The sequence below is a fragment of the Passer montanus genome, unplaced genomic scaffold, assembly GCF_014805655.1.
Source record: "Passer montanus isolate IOZ18808 unplaced genomic scaffold, ASM1480565v1 scaffold53, whole genome shotgun sequence".
NCBI classification, from domain to species: domain Eukaryota; kingdom Metazoa; phylum Chordata; class Aves; order Passeriformes; family Passeridae; genus Passer; species Passer montanus.
The window spans coordinates 6,423,408-6,438,749 of record NW_024370263.1 but is presented as its reverse complement, the minus strand read 5'-3'; the positions used below and the strand labels follow the sequence as shown (position 1 = coordinate 6,438,749).

The 15,342-nt window shown below is 48.3% G+C and overlaps 1 protein-coding gene across 1 annotated transcript in view; it reads left to right on the top strand.

The window, feature by feature from the left end:
* The window catches only part of SBNO1 (strawberry notch homolog 1), a 30,593-nt gene extending 25,307 nt beyond the window's left edge, over positions 1-5,286 (top strand). Inside the window, exons 31-32 of the mRNA XM_039724503.1 lie at positions 623-816; positions 1,661-5,286. Of these exons, the coding sequence (XP_039580437.1) occupies positions 623-816; positions 1,661-1,803 (337 nt within the window). The 3' untranslated portion in view covers positions 1,804-5,286. The remainder of the gene's footprint in view (positions 1-622; positions 817-1,660) is intronic.
* The last annotated feature ends 10,056 nt before the right edge of the window (positions 5,287-15,342 follow it).

Sequence of the window (15,342 nt, the reverse complement as noted above, 5' to 3'; positions counted from 1 at the left end):
CTTGTGTAAGGGAAATTGCCCCATGACCAGTCAAATGACCCAGCTTGTGGCTGAAAACATCAAGCTTTCCACTTGCCCTGAAGTACAGTACATGAGATGAATGTTGATGTACAAATTACCCTCAGAGTGACTCAGGAGTAGCTTGTGCTTGAAGTGTCTTCATCTGTGCTGTTATTGTAGTCTGATAGTTCAAATGTTATTGGGGGGGAATGTTTAGAGATGAGATGGATGTCAGAAGCAGCTGTTCCTCTGCTGCCTCCTGTGTGTCTGAACTCAGCTGGTGGCTGAATTCCTGAGGAGCTGCATAACTGGTAGAAGTTTCAGATTAATACTGGAGCTTCTGAAGTTCCCTGATCAGATACCAGTGTCCTGTAACGTGCTCCAGCTCTCAGGTGACCTCAGTGATGGTATCTTTGACTCAAAGCTGTCTGTGCATTTTGTAGATGGTGTTTAACTAGGCCAACCCTTCCCAAAGCTTTCCCATTACCTGTGCTCCAAGTGTCCTTCCCTTAGTGTGTGTGCTCAGCTCTGAATGCACATTAAATAACCACAAGTCTCATTTTTAATGAACTTAGATACTTCAGTTTGCAGAATGGTTTTGAAAGCTTTTCTGTGCCTGCAGGAGAGGCAACTGCAAGAAGGCAGGCCTGGGGCTGGTGTGCGAGGTGGGGCTGCGCTGCAGGACCTACTACGTGCTCTGTGGCTCCGTGCTGAGCGTGTGGACAAAGGTGGAGGGAGTGCTGGCCTCGGTCAGCGGCACCAACGTCAAAATGCAGATCGTGCGCCTGAGGACAGAGGATGGCCAGAGGATCGTAGGTGGGTGCATGGGCTGCTCCTCTGCACCTGCAGCAGGGCTGCCTCTCACTGCTCCGTGCCTGAGGTTGGATAAAGGTGTGGAAAAGAACAGGCTTGTCTGCTGTGGAGGGGAAGAAGTGCAGCTGTAGAAATCTATGATACAATATATTAATGAAGGGCAGGTTTCTTTTTCAGCCAGGCTTTGGAGCACTTAATCTCAGTTCTTTGGATTTAATGCAGCAAAAATCTCATGCACAGCCTGCTCCAGCCAAGGTTCTCTGACATCGTAATGGCTCCACTTTTCCCCCCACTTTGGGCAATTAATAGTAGGCCATTGAAATAATTGTTTTCATGGTTTTTGAGCTACTGAAAGTGTGTAGAATGACTTCAAGATGATTGTGTCTTCACTAAACCTCATAGTGAAGTCCTCCAAACAGGGATGTCAGAAACCAAACTCTCCAAATGTTTGCTAGAATGTGATCTCCTTATGGATGTGCCAACATGATGGCAGCTCCTCTAGTACCTGTTTTCTAGGATGTTGGATGTAGGTTTTTTCATGTTTAAACTTTCGTGGTGATGTAACTTCTGTGAGACTAAAAAAGCAAAGATAGCTGACTTCTCATGACAGCAGGTAACATGAGAATAAATTTTGTTGTCAGGCAAAATGAGAACTTTCTCTTGCTTCACAACCTAAAGGATGTGAAGGACTGAGGAGCAGGACTTGTGGCTGTGCTGATTAGACCTGACATCAGAACAGTCATTATTGAATGTAGCATAAATTAAAGGGTGCAATCATCAGCCTGAGCTCTTAACGAACACAACGGATGGAGTTTTTATGAAACCATTGATGTGTTGCTGTTCTCAGGTTTGATCATTCCTGCAAACTGTGTGTCGCCCCTGGTGAACCTGCTGTCGACGTCCGACCAGTCGCAGCAGCTGGCAGTGCAGCAGCAGCAGATCTGGCAGCAGCACCACCCCCAGAGCATCACCAACCTCAACAACGCGTGAGAGGACGAGCTACAGGTGTTGACTTTGGTGTTTGAGGAAAAGGCTGTAAAAGCATATCACTTGCATAAAAATCAGGGACAGATTCCAAAGAAATATAACTTTTTCAGTTCAGTTGTGTCTCAAATACTTTGGGAATAAAGAGATCTAAAAAGGTTGGTAGAACTGAAAGCCAGCAGTTGTTTATGGTGGTGCATCTGTCTTTCCTTATGCTCTCTGTAGTGCTTCCTGTTTGCTTTTACTTTTGGCCTTTTAAGCTACAAACCACAATTTGTTTGAAAATGCTTGAAAATCCCCAAGCAGGCTTTATTTTTATCTTGTCATACAGTGCTCAGGGTTTAACGCAGTGCATCGATGCCATTGCTGTGGGAGATCTCGAATGCATGTATTGAGTATATATATAGAAAATATATATTGGGTTTTTCTCTTCAATTTGAGTTTATAAAAGCATGAAACCTAGAGGTTGCACATCATGCATTCAGGTTCCTTCCCAGTTTCTGTTTGACAGTGCATGTCTTTGGAAACGGGCATGGACAGCATAAACACACGAGACAGGAATTCAGAGAGAAACACAATCTTAGTTGTACAGCATTGGTTATTGCATTTTTATAGTGTTTATACCCAGGTGTTGCATTTTTTTCTGGTTCTCTCCTGGGAGTTATATATTTGAGTCTACAACATGTTCTTTTTGTGATAAACATCTTAAATTAAAATTAGTTCATTTTTAATGTATTAATGGTATTCCTAATGTGTACTGCAAAGATGGCTGGATGCCTGTTTTCCTTAAATTGAAGCATTTCCTTAATCTGAGGTGGTTATGGAAACTTAAGTGCAAATTCACTTCCATCTCTCATACAATCTTATATTTTCTACTTCATTAACATAATTTAATTTGTCACTTTTAAGATGAAACCTTACTTGAGCTGTAAATTAGAGAATGGGAAACACTCGAGGGTTCCGCTGTATGTGCTGTTTCTGTTATGTTTAATATGTTGTAAGACATTGTAGAGTTTATCTGGAGCTGTTTAAAAGAAATTGTAATGTACAAATGTGAATAGTCACTTATCTATAATATGGGTAAGTTTTGTTTTGCCTATAATAGTAGATGTTTATAAGAAAGTGAAGGACAATGTTTGTCATTTCTTGCTTGCACAGGTTGCACTATTGAAAAATTGAGATTGTATAAACCTGTCCAAAAAACTACAAGATAATGATCTTGTAGATGTCAAATAAAAGTTATTGTACTAACAAGAAGTGGAGTCTTGTTTAGGCAATCACCATATTCCAAAAAAACTAACAAGTCTGTACAATTGGAATGCGACAGGACTTGGCATGTTCCAGGCTGCTCTAACCAGGCTTTGTCTTGCAGCCCAAATCTCAGCTGAACTCTGTCTAAGGCTCCGTGGGTGCTTTAAGGAAGGCTCAGTTCCAGAGCAGGATGGCTGCAGTGTGGCACCTCTGAAGCACTCGGTGAGCCACTCAGGGGTCAGAGTGGGGCAGAAGCAGGGGGTTGTGGAATAATTCCCTTGTGGAATTATTGTCCTGGGGCTCAGTTAATGCTCCCTGTGCCAGCAGCTCGGTGTGGTCACCAGGCAAAGGAAGCTTGCCCAATTCCCTCAGCCCCAGCCTGAACTGGTCAGGAGGGATGAATCCCCTGCTCCTGCTTGGGATAACTGGAAATGCAGATCTGGAATGAATCCTCTGCTCCCCATGTGCTGCTGCAGCTCTGTAAATACCTGGGCTGCAGGTGCTCAGTGTGCTGGGAGCCAGGAGGGGAGCTGAGCACTGGGAGCTGATGGTGGCCTGGCAAACTCTGGAGCACAGGGTGTGGGGGAGGCTGTTCTGTGTTCTGTACCCACCAGGGGCTGTGTTTGGCACCCATTGCAGGAGCAGGGCTGGGATTTTGAGGAGAGTGTTGACAGCTTACTACTGCAGCAGACAGCAAACCAAACTGCCAGTAACGACAGGCTGTGTGTGGCTGCTGCTGAATTGTTACTTGCTGTAGAAACTTCTGCCATCAGAGATGGTGACACAACAGTTTAGGTCTTGATCCTCAGTGAAATAGTTCTGGAAGTGGTAGATTCACAATTAGTGATTTTTAAATATTTTTTTTTTAAATAATGATTTAAGTACACTTGGTTCCTAAGTGCTCTTCTCAGCCTGGTGTGCTCACTTTGATTGTTGGGATGAGCAAATCTGATATTCCCTGTATTGATGAGCAAACAGCACTATTTTGCTTCAACCTTTTAAACTTCCCATGGACTTGTGTCCCCTGGAGGGGAAAAAAGCTGACAGTACTTCCAAGATCCATAGGAACTGTTCCTGTTCCAGAAATCCATTCCTCTATTTGCTCTTCTTTGCCTGCTCCTTGCACCATCACTGCCTTGGCTTTGCCATCCTCTTACTAACACAGCTGCAGCCACGGCTCTGGACTGTTGTAACATCTTGAAAGTTAACATCAAAAAAAAGAAAACAGCTTTCAAGCCACAGCAATATTTTCTCTCTTGAAAATTTCAACTTGGTGCTTGGGGTGTGGATTTTGGCATTTGTTCCCTGCATGAGCTGCTGATAAAGCTTGGGGAGAAAGGGAATATAAATTGTCCTGGATGGGGTAAGAACAGTGACTGGTGTCCCTTTGCAGCACTGCCTGAGAGACAAACATCTTCCTGGGGAGGAAAAAAAGGCCAATTATTACATCATAAATTACCAGGCCAGGCAAGGGTGGTCTCTGTATTTTCCTGCTTGTGGGATATTGATCTGCTTTGTACAAAATGAAATACAAAATGCTTTGTACATCTGAAATGGGTATAAAACCTACAGAGGACAGAGGGGCAATGCCACGTGTAAAATGGCAGCAACTTCTGTACTGTGTGCATTTTGGAATTGTGCTGCAGAAGGGGAAGGTACATCTTTGAGTTGATTTGGGAACTGAAAACCCAGATTTTGTGTTCTTTTTTTCTAACTGTTCCTTGACAGCAACTAAATGATGACTTGTTAACTAGTTTCATAATTAAGATATGTCTGGCACGATAAATGCAATTATAACCCCCTCAAGACCTCCTTGCACTGCAAGTATTCCACTTTTTCCAGTGGCTGTGTGGTTCAGTGGGAACACACTCCTCTTGTAAGGACTGAAAGTTCCCCAAAGATGCAAGTTCTCTGTTCCATGTGTAGTATTTTCTTTGTAAATGGAGAAATCTCTGCAACCTGTAAACGCTTGTTCAAGTGAACTATCAAGGGGTTTTGTATTTTTCTTTTGTGTTTGGAATAACTTCACTCGGCTCCCAGTGCAGTCTGTACATAAATAGAGCCTGTTTGTATATAGAGGTGTTAAAGGCTACTGAATTATTGAATGTAAATAACTCTCGTTTTCCTCTGTGGTTTTTTCCTCCATGACCTTCCCAAGATGTATTCCTATTTTCTCAACCTGCCACATGGGCACCTTGTGTGTACTTTGAAATATATATAGAGCATATATAAACCTTCCAGGGTGTGTGTGTACATTGTAGATGTTATGTGTTGTCATTTTTTTTTCAAAACTTTGTCTGTCTCCCATGATCCTTTTGATGCTCTGTGGGTTTGTTCTACATTTTTAGTGTAAAATGCATTCCCTTGAGAGAAATGGACCCAATGTCTTTCAGTGATGCATGTTCACTTAGTGGCTGTATCACAGAAACAAATATTTGAGTTTTCATGCAGATTGTTTCTTTCAGAACATGAGCTTTAATCCTAGCAACATTTCTGTTTTCTTCCACTTATTGGTATCCCCAGCTGTGCATTCAGTGAGCTCCACAAATCAGAGTTCTAGAATTAAGTTCTAACATATCAAAGTCTATTACTGCTTTTATATTAAGTATGAACTGTCTTAAAAAGTTCTCTAGAATGGCAGTGATTGAGAGCAGAAAAGATGTGTCTATTCTAGTGTTTTCCTGGGAAAACTCTGAGCTTCCTGTCATGTCTAAATGTGCAAAATGAACATAATGAGATTTCTTACCTTGGGAAAAAAACAGTGCAGATTTTTAATTGCCAGGTAGAAATAATATATTTCTGTTGAAGTTGGAGATGAATAAGAAATCCCATTAATTGTCTCTTACTTATCCCTTGAGCCTCCAGCAGCTGCCCCCTGGGCTTGGCCCTTCCCCAGCTGCAGGGCAGGACTGTGGCCCTGCAGTTGTTCCCTGAACTCAGTGCTCTGCCAAGTCTGAGCCAGGGCGAGAGGTGTGCAGCTGCAAATAGCAGCAGAATTCTTCTGGTACTTTCTGTGGTCACTGTGAGCTTGAAACGGGGAGTGCTGAGAGCCCAGGGGGTGCTGGCACCTGCAGGGGCACGGGGCTGGCAGGAGGAGCAAAGAAACAACCACAGCCCCCACAGCCCTGGGGAACCTCAGCCAGCCCTTCCCAGGGAACCCCAGCGTCAGCCCCAGGGGCTGCTTCGGTTCTGGAATGAGTTTGAAAAGCAGCAACTCTCTTCTTAAGGAGAAAAACGGAAGAAAAGGTTGTAAGGTTTCTCAGCCCCTCTTACAACAGCTGCAGGGAGGTTGCCCCTAAAAGCTTCTGCTGAACAGAGATGTAAAAACCTGCAGAGAACTTCCCAGGTCTGATGTGCTTCGCTCTTTCTTCACTGGCCCAAAATATTTTTTGAGTGAAAGGGATTTGAGGCACCACCAAGATTCAAGAATAGGAACTGGGCAGGGTTAAGCTGAGGCCAAAACTCGTGGAAGAAATCTTTTGCCTGCTGTGTCCTGCACCAGTGTCCAGGATTCTGTGAAGCTGGCACCCTGTGTGTGAGGGATGCTGAGATGTCTGGGTGGAAGCTCAAAGTAAAGCAATTGGTGCACTTAAAACAGGCAGCTAAACCAAAATACAGAAGCGTGTTCAGATTTGAGTGCTGTCCTGCAGGGTCAATACCTGAACCAACGTGTGTTACACTTTATTTTGTGAGAGCTGACCTTGGTTGGTGTCTCTGAGCTCAGCTGTGCTTAGGGCATCACTTCAGTGCCTTGTGGAGGAGCAGTTTTCCTACACTGAATTTGTGCTAGGAAGGGTAAAGAGACATTTCTGCTGCCATTTCTGATGCCATATATATTTATGTCTCTTCTTCCTGTCTTGGAGAAGATAACCAGGAAAATGCCAGCTTCCTTGCAGTCACAGAATCACATTTTTATTTGCCAAGTAATTTGATTTATTTTTCAGTCATTGACATATTGAGTTTTACTGGAGGTGGGTGTTCACTGCCTCGGCACCTTCCCTGTCCCCCAGCCCTGCAGGAACTCTCTGGGAATCTGCTCTGCACAAAGGATACACTGATTTTTTGATTTTTTTGAGTAGGGTTTTGCTATCAGTACTTGTTCAGTCTCCACCTTTAACAGTCCAAGGTGACAGAATCCCAAAGCCATTTGGATTTCAGCTGAGCTGTGTGAGGTGGTTTTTTTTTGTTTTGTTTTGTTTTGTTTTTTTATTGCCTGCCCTAATGGGAACCTTTGCCAAGCTGAAAGCCTCCATCCTGCAGCCTGGGGTTGTGCTGTGTCCCAGATGTCCCCAGAGCAGCAGGACTTGGAGTGCCTGGCAGTAAAACATCAGCAGTGTTTGAAAAGATTTATACCCCCAAAGATGACAAACAGAAACATCATGGACTCTGTACTGAGTTCTTTCTTTTTTGGTAAAGAAATTGTTGAATAAATTAAGCTGATTGCTACTTTGGGATTTTTTTTTTCTTTCCCCTTTTAATTTTCTGTTCTGGAACTTGCCCACAGAGGTGCTGGAGCACCTTTCAGCAATGCATCTACATCCACTGAACACACTCATTGTCACACCTTTTTAGGATCCCTGGGACTAGCAGAAATCATGTTCTTGTGATCCAAACAGCTTTTCTTTCAATCCACTTGAATCCTGGCACTTAACCTGGTTAATGTCACTGGTAAATCAAACTGGTTTTGTTGGTAGTTAAGAGCAGACTCACAACATTCTCAAAGTGCTAATTGTGTTGGGCTTAAAAAAGAGAGGAGGATTTATAAAAACTGTATCAAGATTGGAAAGTATCAACTTCATATTTTATGCATATTTTATGCAAAAAGTATGAAAATAGTTTTCCTTTATCCAAAGAGTTAGTCTGGGGTAAACAGACTAATCTTAGTTTTGTACATCATTTAACATTGACTTTTATTCTCATTTTCCCCAAATATGGAAAAGTGATGATGCCAAGATCTCAGCAATAAATGAAGATGCCCAAACCTCAGAATTTAATTATTCATTTTCACAAAGCAGTAGACTTTGTTCTGTAAGGGAGAAATTTCTTAGGAGAGGTTTTGGTTGGCTCCTTTCCAGCATGTAAATAATACACCTTAAAAATGCCAGCAAGGCAGCGCAGGAGCTGACAGCTTCTTCCTTTGGAAGTCCAGGTCTGGTTTCTGTGTTCCTTCCACATTTATAAAGAGGAAAAACCGACTTTGCCTGCTAAATGCACAATGAATTGCAGGGCATGAAGCAGAGCTGTGTGTCAGCTCAGCCAGAGTGAGTTAAATCATGAACCAGGGTGCAAGTGACTGAATCCTGGGTAAGGTCTGCTCTGAAGTCACTTGGGGGGAATACAAACGTGGAGCAACGGAACGGTGGCGATCTGAGCCTGCACAATTCCCAGCCTTCCCTCTCCGTGCGGGAGCGCTGGGCTTTGGGGCAGGGCAGAGCTCTCCGTGCCGGCAGCCCTGGGGACCGGCACCTTCCTGGAGCCAGCTCCTGCCTGCCTCAGGGAGAGCCCCAGCTCCTGCCCCGGCTCCTGCCTGCCTTAGGGAGAGCCCCAGCTCCTGCCTGCCTTAGGGAGAGCCCCGGCTCCTGCCTGCCTTAGGGAGAGCCCCGGCTCCTGCCCCAGCTCCTGCCTGCCTCAGGGAGAGCCCCAGCTCCTGCCTGCTTCAGGGAGAGCCCCGGCTCCTGCCCCAGCTCCTGCCTGCTTCAGGGAGAGCCCCGGCTCCTGCCCCAGCTCCTGCCTGCTTCAGGGAGAGCCCCGGCTCCTGCCTGCCTTAGGGAGAGCCCCAGCCCTGCTGCCCCGGCTCGGGCTGCTGAGCATCCCCCGGCCCCTTGCTGGAGCTCAGCCCTGCTTTCCTCCCCTCCCTGTGTCAAGAGGAAAGCCCACCCCAGGCCCACGAGCTCCTGGAGAGACGCCAGGGCCTGGCCGGGCTCCTGCAGCCCCTCGGGGCCTCGGGCTCTGCCCCGGGCTCGGCGTTTGATCGCTGGCAAGGCTCGGCCTCGCACGGCGCTGCTCCAGCTCCCGACCGAGCCAGCGCCTGCCAGGGCTGTAAATCCTCCCCGTCCGGGATTGTCCCTCCCTGTCTGTGCTCACGGGGGACAGCGGGGCGGCTGCAGCGGCTGCCGGGACAGCTGCGGGGAGCACCCACAGCGTGTCCCCTCCCAGAGACCGGGGGACCCCACGGCCTCCCCTTTTTGCCTTTTTTTAGAGAGAATAAGGGGTTTTTAGGCAGCGTGACAGGGCAGGAGGCTGCTGTCGCTCTTCAGGTAGATGTTTAGGCAGAGTTTGATCATTTATACGCTTTGTGTTTAGCATCATCCTGTCCCAGTGCCTCCAGTGGGAGAGGGGATTGGCACTGCCAGACTCTGCACCCACATTCTCACAGGGCTGGGCACACAGCCTTCACACCAGTGGTCCTCACACACAGACACCAGGCAAGAGACTTCAGGGCTCTCCCTTCTGCTCTGAGCAGTGTCCTGGGGCAGGAGCTCAGCAGACGTGTTAGACTCATCCTGGCAAAAGCTGTGTCTGGGCTGTGGGCTGCTGAGGGAAGGACGTGCCATGCCCAGCAGTGCCAGCCGGGGGCTGTGTGGCACCGGCAGAGACACCGAGGGCTGCCCGTGCCACCCGGGGCACTCAGACTGCGCTGTCCTGTCACCGGGATTTACCTCCTGCCCTTCCTCCTTCCCCCTTCACCCTGCTCTTCTCTCCCCCGCCAGCTCTGGGTTGTTCTGAAGCTCCACATTCCTTTCCTCACAGTCATTTCCATTTTCCAACCCTGGGCTTTGCTTTCACACTCTCCTCCACTTCCTCTGCTCAAATGACCAGTCACAAAACAATTAGGGATGCTCCCATCAGGCTGCACAGTTGGTGCTACAGGGAGGCTCTGAGGGACAGAGGAGTTTGTGCTTCTGATTATTTTGTTTCAGGCATGACACTGGTCAGGTGATGCTTTGCACGCAGGTTTTCTGTGGGGCTTAACCCCGGTGTGTCCCTTCAAGCTGTGATTTGAATCTGCAGCTCTCACAGGTGCCACGTGGATGATTATTCCACAGGGACGGGGGTGTTTGACACCAGCCTGCCTCCAGGAATCACTCCGGGTGAGCCAGCACTCAGCTTTGCTGCTGTGGATTCCTGCTCTCCCAGACGCTGAGCAGGTTCAGGAGCTTTCCCAGACAGGGCTGGGATGAAAGCAAGTCTCAGAGGCTCCTCTGCCCCAGCCAAAGGGCGGGGTATTCCCTGCCCCGGGCCCGCAGCAGCGCGGGGAGGGAGGCAGAGGCAGGGCCGTGCTGCAGCCCGGCAGTGCCAGCTCACTCCTTGGCACAGCCTTCAAGGGCTCAGGAGTGGGAGGGAAGCGGGAGTCCAGCCCACAGGGCAAGAAGGGAGAGTCCTTCCAGGCAAACTGAGGGAATCGGGCAGGGTGGAGCACTCGTTTGTCTGGAAAGATGATGCAGAGAAGCCCTGTAATGTGGGGATAAAGTGATATTCCATCCCTGCGAGCAACAGCAAGGAAGGAGGAGCCCCTTGGCCCAAGCTCCACCATCAGCCCAGCTGCCTGTGCCCTGTGCCCAGCAGAGCAGGGAGAGCTCTCCTCTCCTCTCCTCTCCTCTCCTCTCCTCTCCTCTCCTCTCCTCTCCTCTCCTCTCCTCTCCTCTCCTCTCCTCTCCTCTCCTCTCCTCTCCTCTCCTCTCCTCTCCTCTCCTCTCCTCTCCTCTCCTCTCCTCTCCTCTCCTCTCCTCTCCTCTCCTCTCCTCTCCTCTCGCTGAGGGGGCTCTGTAGTTTTATTTGCCAGTACTGACCGAGGAAAATGAAGCAGTTTCATTTCTACTCTAATATTTCTTTGCTGGTTTTCATTGGAATCTGGGCTGGTTTTGATATTGGTGCCTGGTGCTTGTTTGCCTGGCAAACTGCAAAGAGGAAAACTTTCATTAGAGAGATTCCAGGCCTGTGCTTTTGTGGCTGCGGGCTTGGAAACTTCTCATTCCTCCTCCGTGGTCCTCCAGGGAGACCTCCAGCCAGAGCAGGAGAGAGCAGGCTCTCTACTCCCGCTGTCTCAGAGCAAAACCCAGAGCACCATCAACGCCTCTTTACCTTAAACCTTTCCAGCCCCTTCGGACAGCTTTGCAGGCGCTGTTTGCTTTTCCTCCTGCTGGTGCAGCCACCTCGGAGGCAGAGCGTCCCCCTGGGAGATGGAAGGAGCCTGGAGCCGGCTCCTGAGCCCAGAGGGCAGCACCCGTGCGGCGATGCAGAGCAGCTGTCTGCCTGGCAGGGCTGCTCCACTTGGCAGCCAGACAAAGGGCTCGGGAGCAGGAGGAAAGCAGGGCTGGGAGGGAAAGTCGCTCCAGATAATACAGCATCTGGCCCTGGGAGGAACCATCTCGGAGTGGGGAGCAGGGCTAGACTGGGAAGAAGTTTGTCAGGGAGGACTTAAGGGGGAAAGCCTGAAATTGGGCTTCCACCTGAAATTGTTGCAAGGATTTCCTGGGGCCTGGCTCTGGCTGCTGCTGCAGCACTCCTGCACTGGACACTGGATCCTCCTTGCAGAGAGCCTCAAAGGGCTCTGTCCCCTGCAGGGGAGCAATCCAGAGCTCCCAGGGGGATTTTGAGGTGTGAGAAGGCAACAGGGCGCAGCTGGGGAACGTCTGTTTTATTCAGGATTAGGTTGGTTTTGTGCATTTTGGTGAGGATGGGACAGTAGGCAGCAAATATCAGCCAGGAAAGGCAGATCACAGAGGAGGGACACCAAGCTTTCTCTTGGGAACAAAAAAAGCACGAGGGAAACTTTGTAGCATCAGCAGGAAGCTGCTGTGGGGAACAGAGACAGGAATGGAAGGAGCTGTAGCAAAGCGATAAGGAGCAACACTGATGCCAAAAAAGCACAAAATGCACAATTTTCCCTTTGTGCCAGGGTCCCAGACTGCCCCAGGGACGTGCTGGGTGTCCTGAGGAAGGAAAGGTTCTGCACCAGGAGCTGCTCATTACAATCCCAGTGAGAAAGGTACTCAGCTCTGCAAAGCATCTTTGAAAATGCTGTTTGTTAAAGCTGACACTCACTTGCCTCTACCACTTGTGCTTTCCACAGAGGTTAAACCTTGCCTTCACCCAAGACTAAAAAAGCTTAATTTTCAGTCTACACCTACCAGAGGTTTTTCATTTTGGTTGATCATGTTAGTTGTAGCACCAGAGCAGTTTGGAGACTCGAAAATTAAATTGGTGCTGAGCAACTTGAAGTTGGTTGTGGTTATTTTATGTACAATGCTGGATCACCAGGAATGCAGGGATAAGCATTTGAATATAAACTCCCTCTAGGAAAAGGAACAAATTTCCCTCTTCTTTCCCCTTGCTGCTACATGGGGCTCTGTGGTGGGTAAAGGACAGTTAGAATACCCCCAAGTCACTCAATTCATTAAGCCTGACAACAATTAATTACATTAAAATTAATGCGCAAATTTAATGTTTTACACATGTCAAAGACATGCCAGGAAAAAAGAGGGTCTTACTGTGCCATCTTTAATTCTTCTCACTGTAGATTTAACCCAAGGTGATAAGGAACAAGCCTAGTTTGTTCTCCTCATTTGCAGGTCCCCAGGAGTGTTACAGCACGGCTCTGTGATGACTATTTCATTTTGTTTCCAGATAAAAGGGGACAAACAAGTTTGTTTCACAGCACGGCCCAAGGCCCTGGCTCTGTGGCAGAGCTGGCAGCACCTTCCAGCATCCCACTTTGCATGTGTGTTCCTTCCACCCTCGCCCAGGGCCATGGCACCGACCCGGAGCTTTGGAAAGGGAAAACCTCCTTCAAATCAGTCACAGCTCGGGCTAAGCAGGGGCTGGAGGCAAACTCTGTGGAAACTTTGGCTGCTCAGTATTCCCAGTGGTTTGGGAGGAGCAGAGGTGAGGAAGTCAAACCAGGAGAGGGAACAGAGAAAATGCCAAGAGAAGAAAGGGGAGGGGGACAGAGTGGAGGTTGCAGATATTACAGAACCCAGAAGAGGCAGCTGTACCTGGAAAATCCATCACCAGTGCTTCTTGTAGTGACTGAATGGACAGACACATCTTCCTCTCCATCCTCCATCCTCCCTTGCTGGAAAACAGCAGTTCACACATTTATTTTTAAGTTACGTCATAGTGTGCAGAAGGCTTGCAAATGTCACCTGTGTGATAAAATGGCTCTGCTGTATTTCCTGCTCTGTGACTTGGCCACTTGGTGATGAAGAGCTGCTTTTGCTGGCAGCGAACACGACCGAGCCATCAGGCTGCAGAGCAGGGACCTGCAGCTTGCTGCACACAGCCTGGGAGCCGGAGCTGCCACGCTCCTGGAGGCTCAGTTTGCATGAGCAGAGCACAACTCCAGCCCAGCTTGGGGCATCAGAGCAGGAGGAACCACAGGCAGCCCCTCCAGGGGAGCTCGGCTCTGTGGTCACCCCGCTGAACAGCCAGCCCAGGCCTGAGCACAACGGTGGCTTTGTTCTTGTGGCCACACCTGCCTCAGAACAACTGCAGCGAACCCCCAGAGCACACGGCAGATGGGAAGAACTTGCAGGTACTTCCTACCCTGCAGTGAGTGCCAAAAAATGAGTAAAGTCATCTTAAATGGAGTCTGAGGCCAAGCAGTAAGTTTGTCCTTTACCAGGGGCTTGTGCCTTGTGCCACCACTGCTACCTGTGCCCAGGAAACTGCAGAGACATCAGACACCCAGACCTGGCACTGCTGGGCTCCTGCCTACAGGACAAACGATGCTGCCCTGCAAGCCTGACCATCCCATCCAGCCTGGCCCTCACACCTTGCTCCAAAACTCACAGTGCCTTGTGCTGAAGGAAGAATAAACTTCACAGGAATTTTTCCATATCCCCTGCCTTCCCCTTGGAATGTTGGAAATTTTGAAGCTGTCTTTATAAAACCCAGGCAGAACACAGGGGATCTTGTTCTTCAGTGCTGCTCTGAGCACAGTTTTGTAGAGTTGGTGTAAAGCTGTGAAAAACACGAAAGCTCGGAGTGCTCCCATTTCACTCTCACTTGGTGTGACTGTAAACAACCACAGGATGGAAAATCCCAGAGTGGGGTGCAGGACTTTGCTGGCCTTCCAGGATTCAACAGAAAGGCTGTTCTTTACAAATCTGGAGGTGAAGCTTTAGGTTTGCAGAGTTCTCACCCACACGGGGAGGGTTTGCCAGTGCAGCCTTTCAGGGCTCTGAGGAGAATGACACAGTTGTAATCACAAGCACGAGTGTGACACTACTGTCACTGAGCATGTAATTCTGTGCCTGGGGCTCTCAGGACCCCTCTCTAATAGACCAGAGCATGGATCAGTTGTAAGGACAGTCAGTGCCAGTCTGGAATTCTCCAGGATTGCTGGACTCAAGCACTTGGTCTAGAAATAAAATACAACGGTGTTTCATTTGGTACCAGAAATTTCAGATGTTTCTTTCATGCAGTGCACACTCAGTAGGGCATGAGCCAGGGGCTGAAAGGCTGCTCCTCTTTTCCCATTCTTCCTCAATTCTCCTTTTTGCAGAGGAAATAATCTGATTGCTCCGTGACTGTTTCCGTGTCTCTGTGATGGAGGTGTCACCTGCTTCCCTCTGCAGGGCCTGAGTCCATGTCACTGACCAGGAATGTGCCCCTGATCTCCAGGAAGCAGGATCAGGCTCTCCGTGTTTGCTGTCACTGCCATCAAGAGCAGTATGAAGCCATGGATGGACATTGAGTAGCACATGCAATAAAACAATCAGATCTGAGTGGCTGCTGGTAAAACATACCTGGGGTCTGCTGCGGGGGGTCTCAGGCTGAGCTGTGCACCTAAGGAGAGACTGTCCAGGTCCCAAGCAGTTTTGCTGGGATAAATCTGGAGTAATTGAACAATTTTCGAGTGTATTTGATATTAATTGACAGAAGGAGCAAACCTGAATATCTTGCAGTGAAAAGGATGACTTCTGATGGCACACGCGTGCTGGAAAGCTTCATCATTTAACCTGATTCTTTTTAAAATTTTGGTGGGGAAGTTTTACTGCTGCTTGCAAGCAGAAGATGTGCCAAGTGTCAACGAGATCCATATTTTTTTAATCCCTCAGAAGCTGCAATCCACATTAACCTTCCAGCGGAGAGAACTAGTGGTTTAGGGGAAAAAAAAAAAAAAAAGGAAATAAAAAAGGGTATTTTTTTTCTTGGCGGCATCTAGGGGGGTGAGGGGAAAAAAAAATAAATTTTATAATCATCAACAGGTATTTTCCATGGAGGGTGGCGGGGGGACGAGCGCGGGGTGAGCGCGCGGCCTGAGGTGAGGGGGAGGCGGGAAGGCGGCGG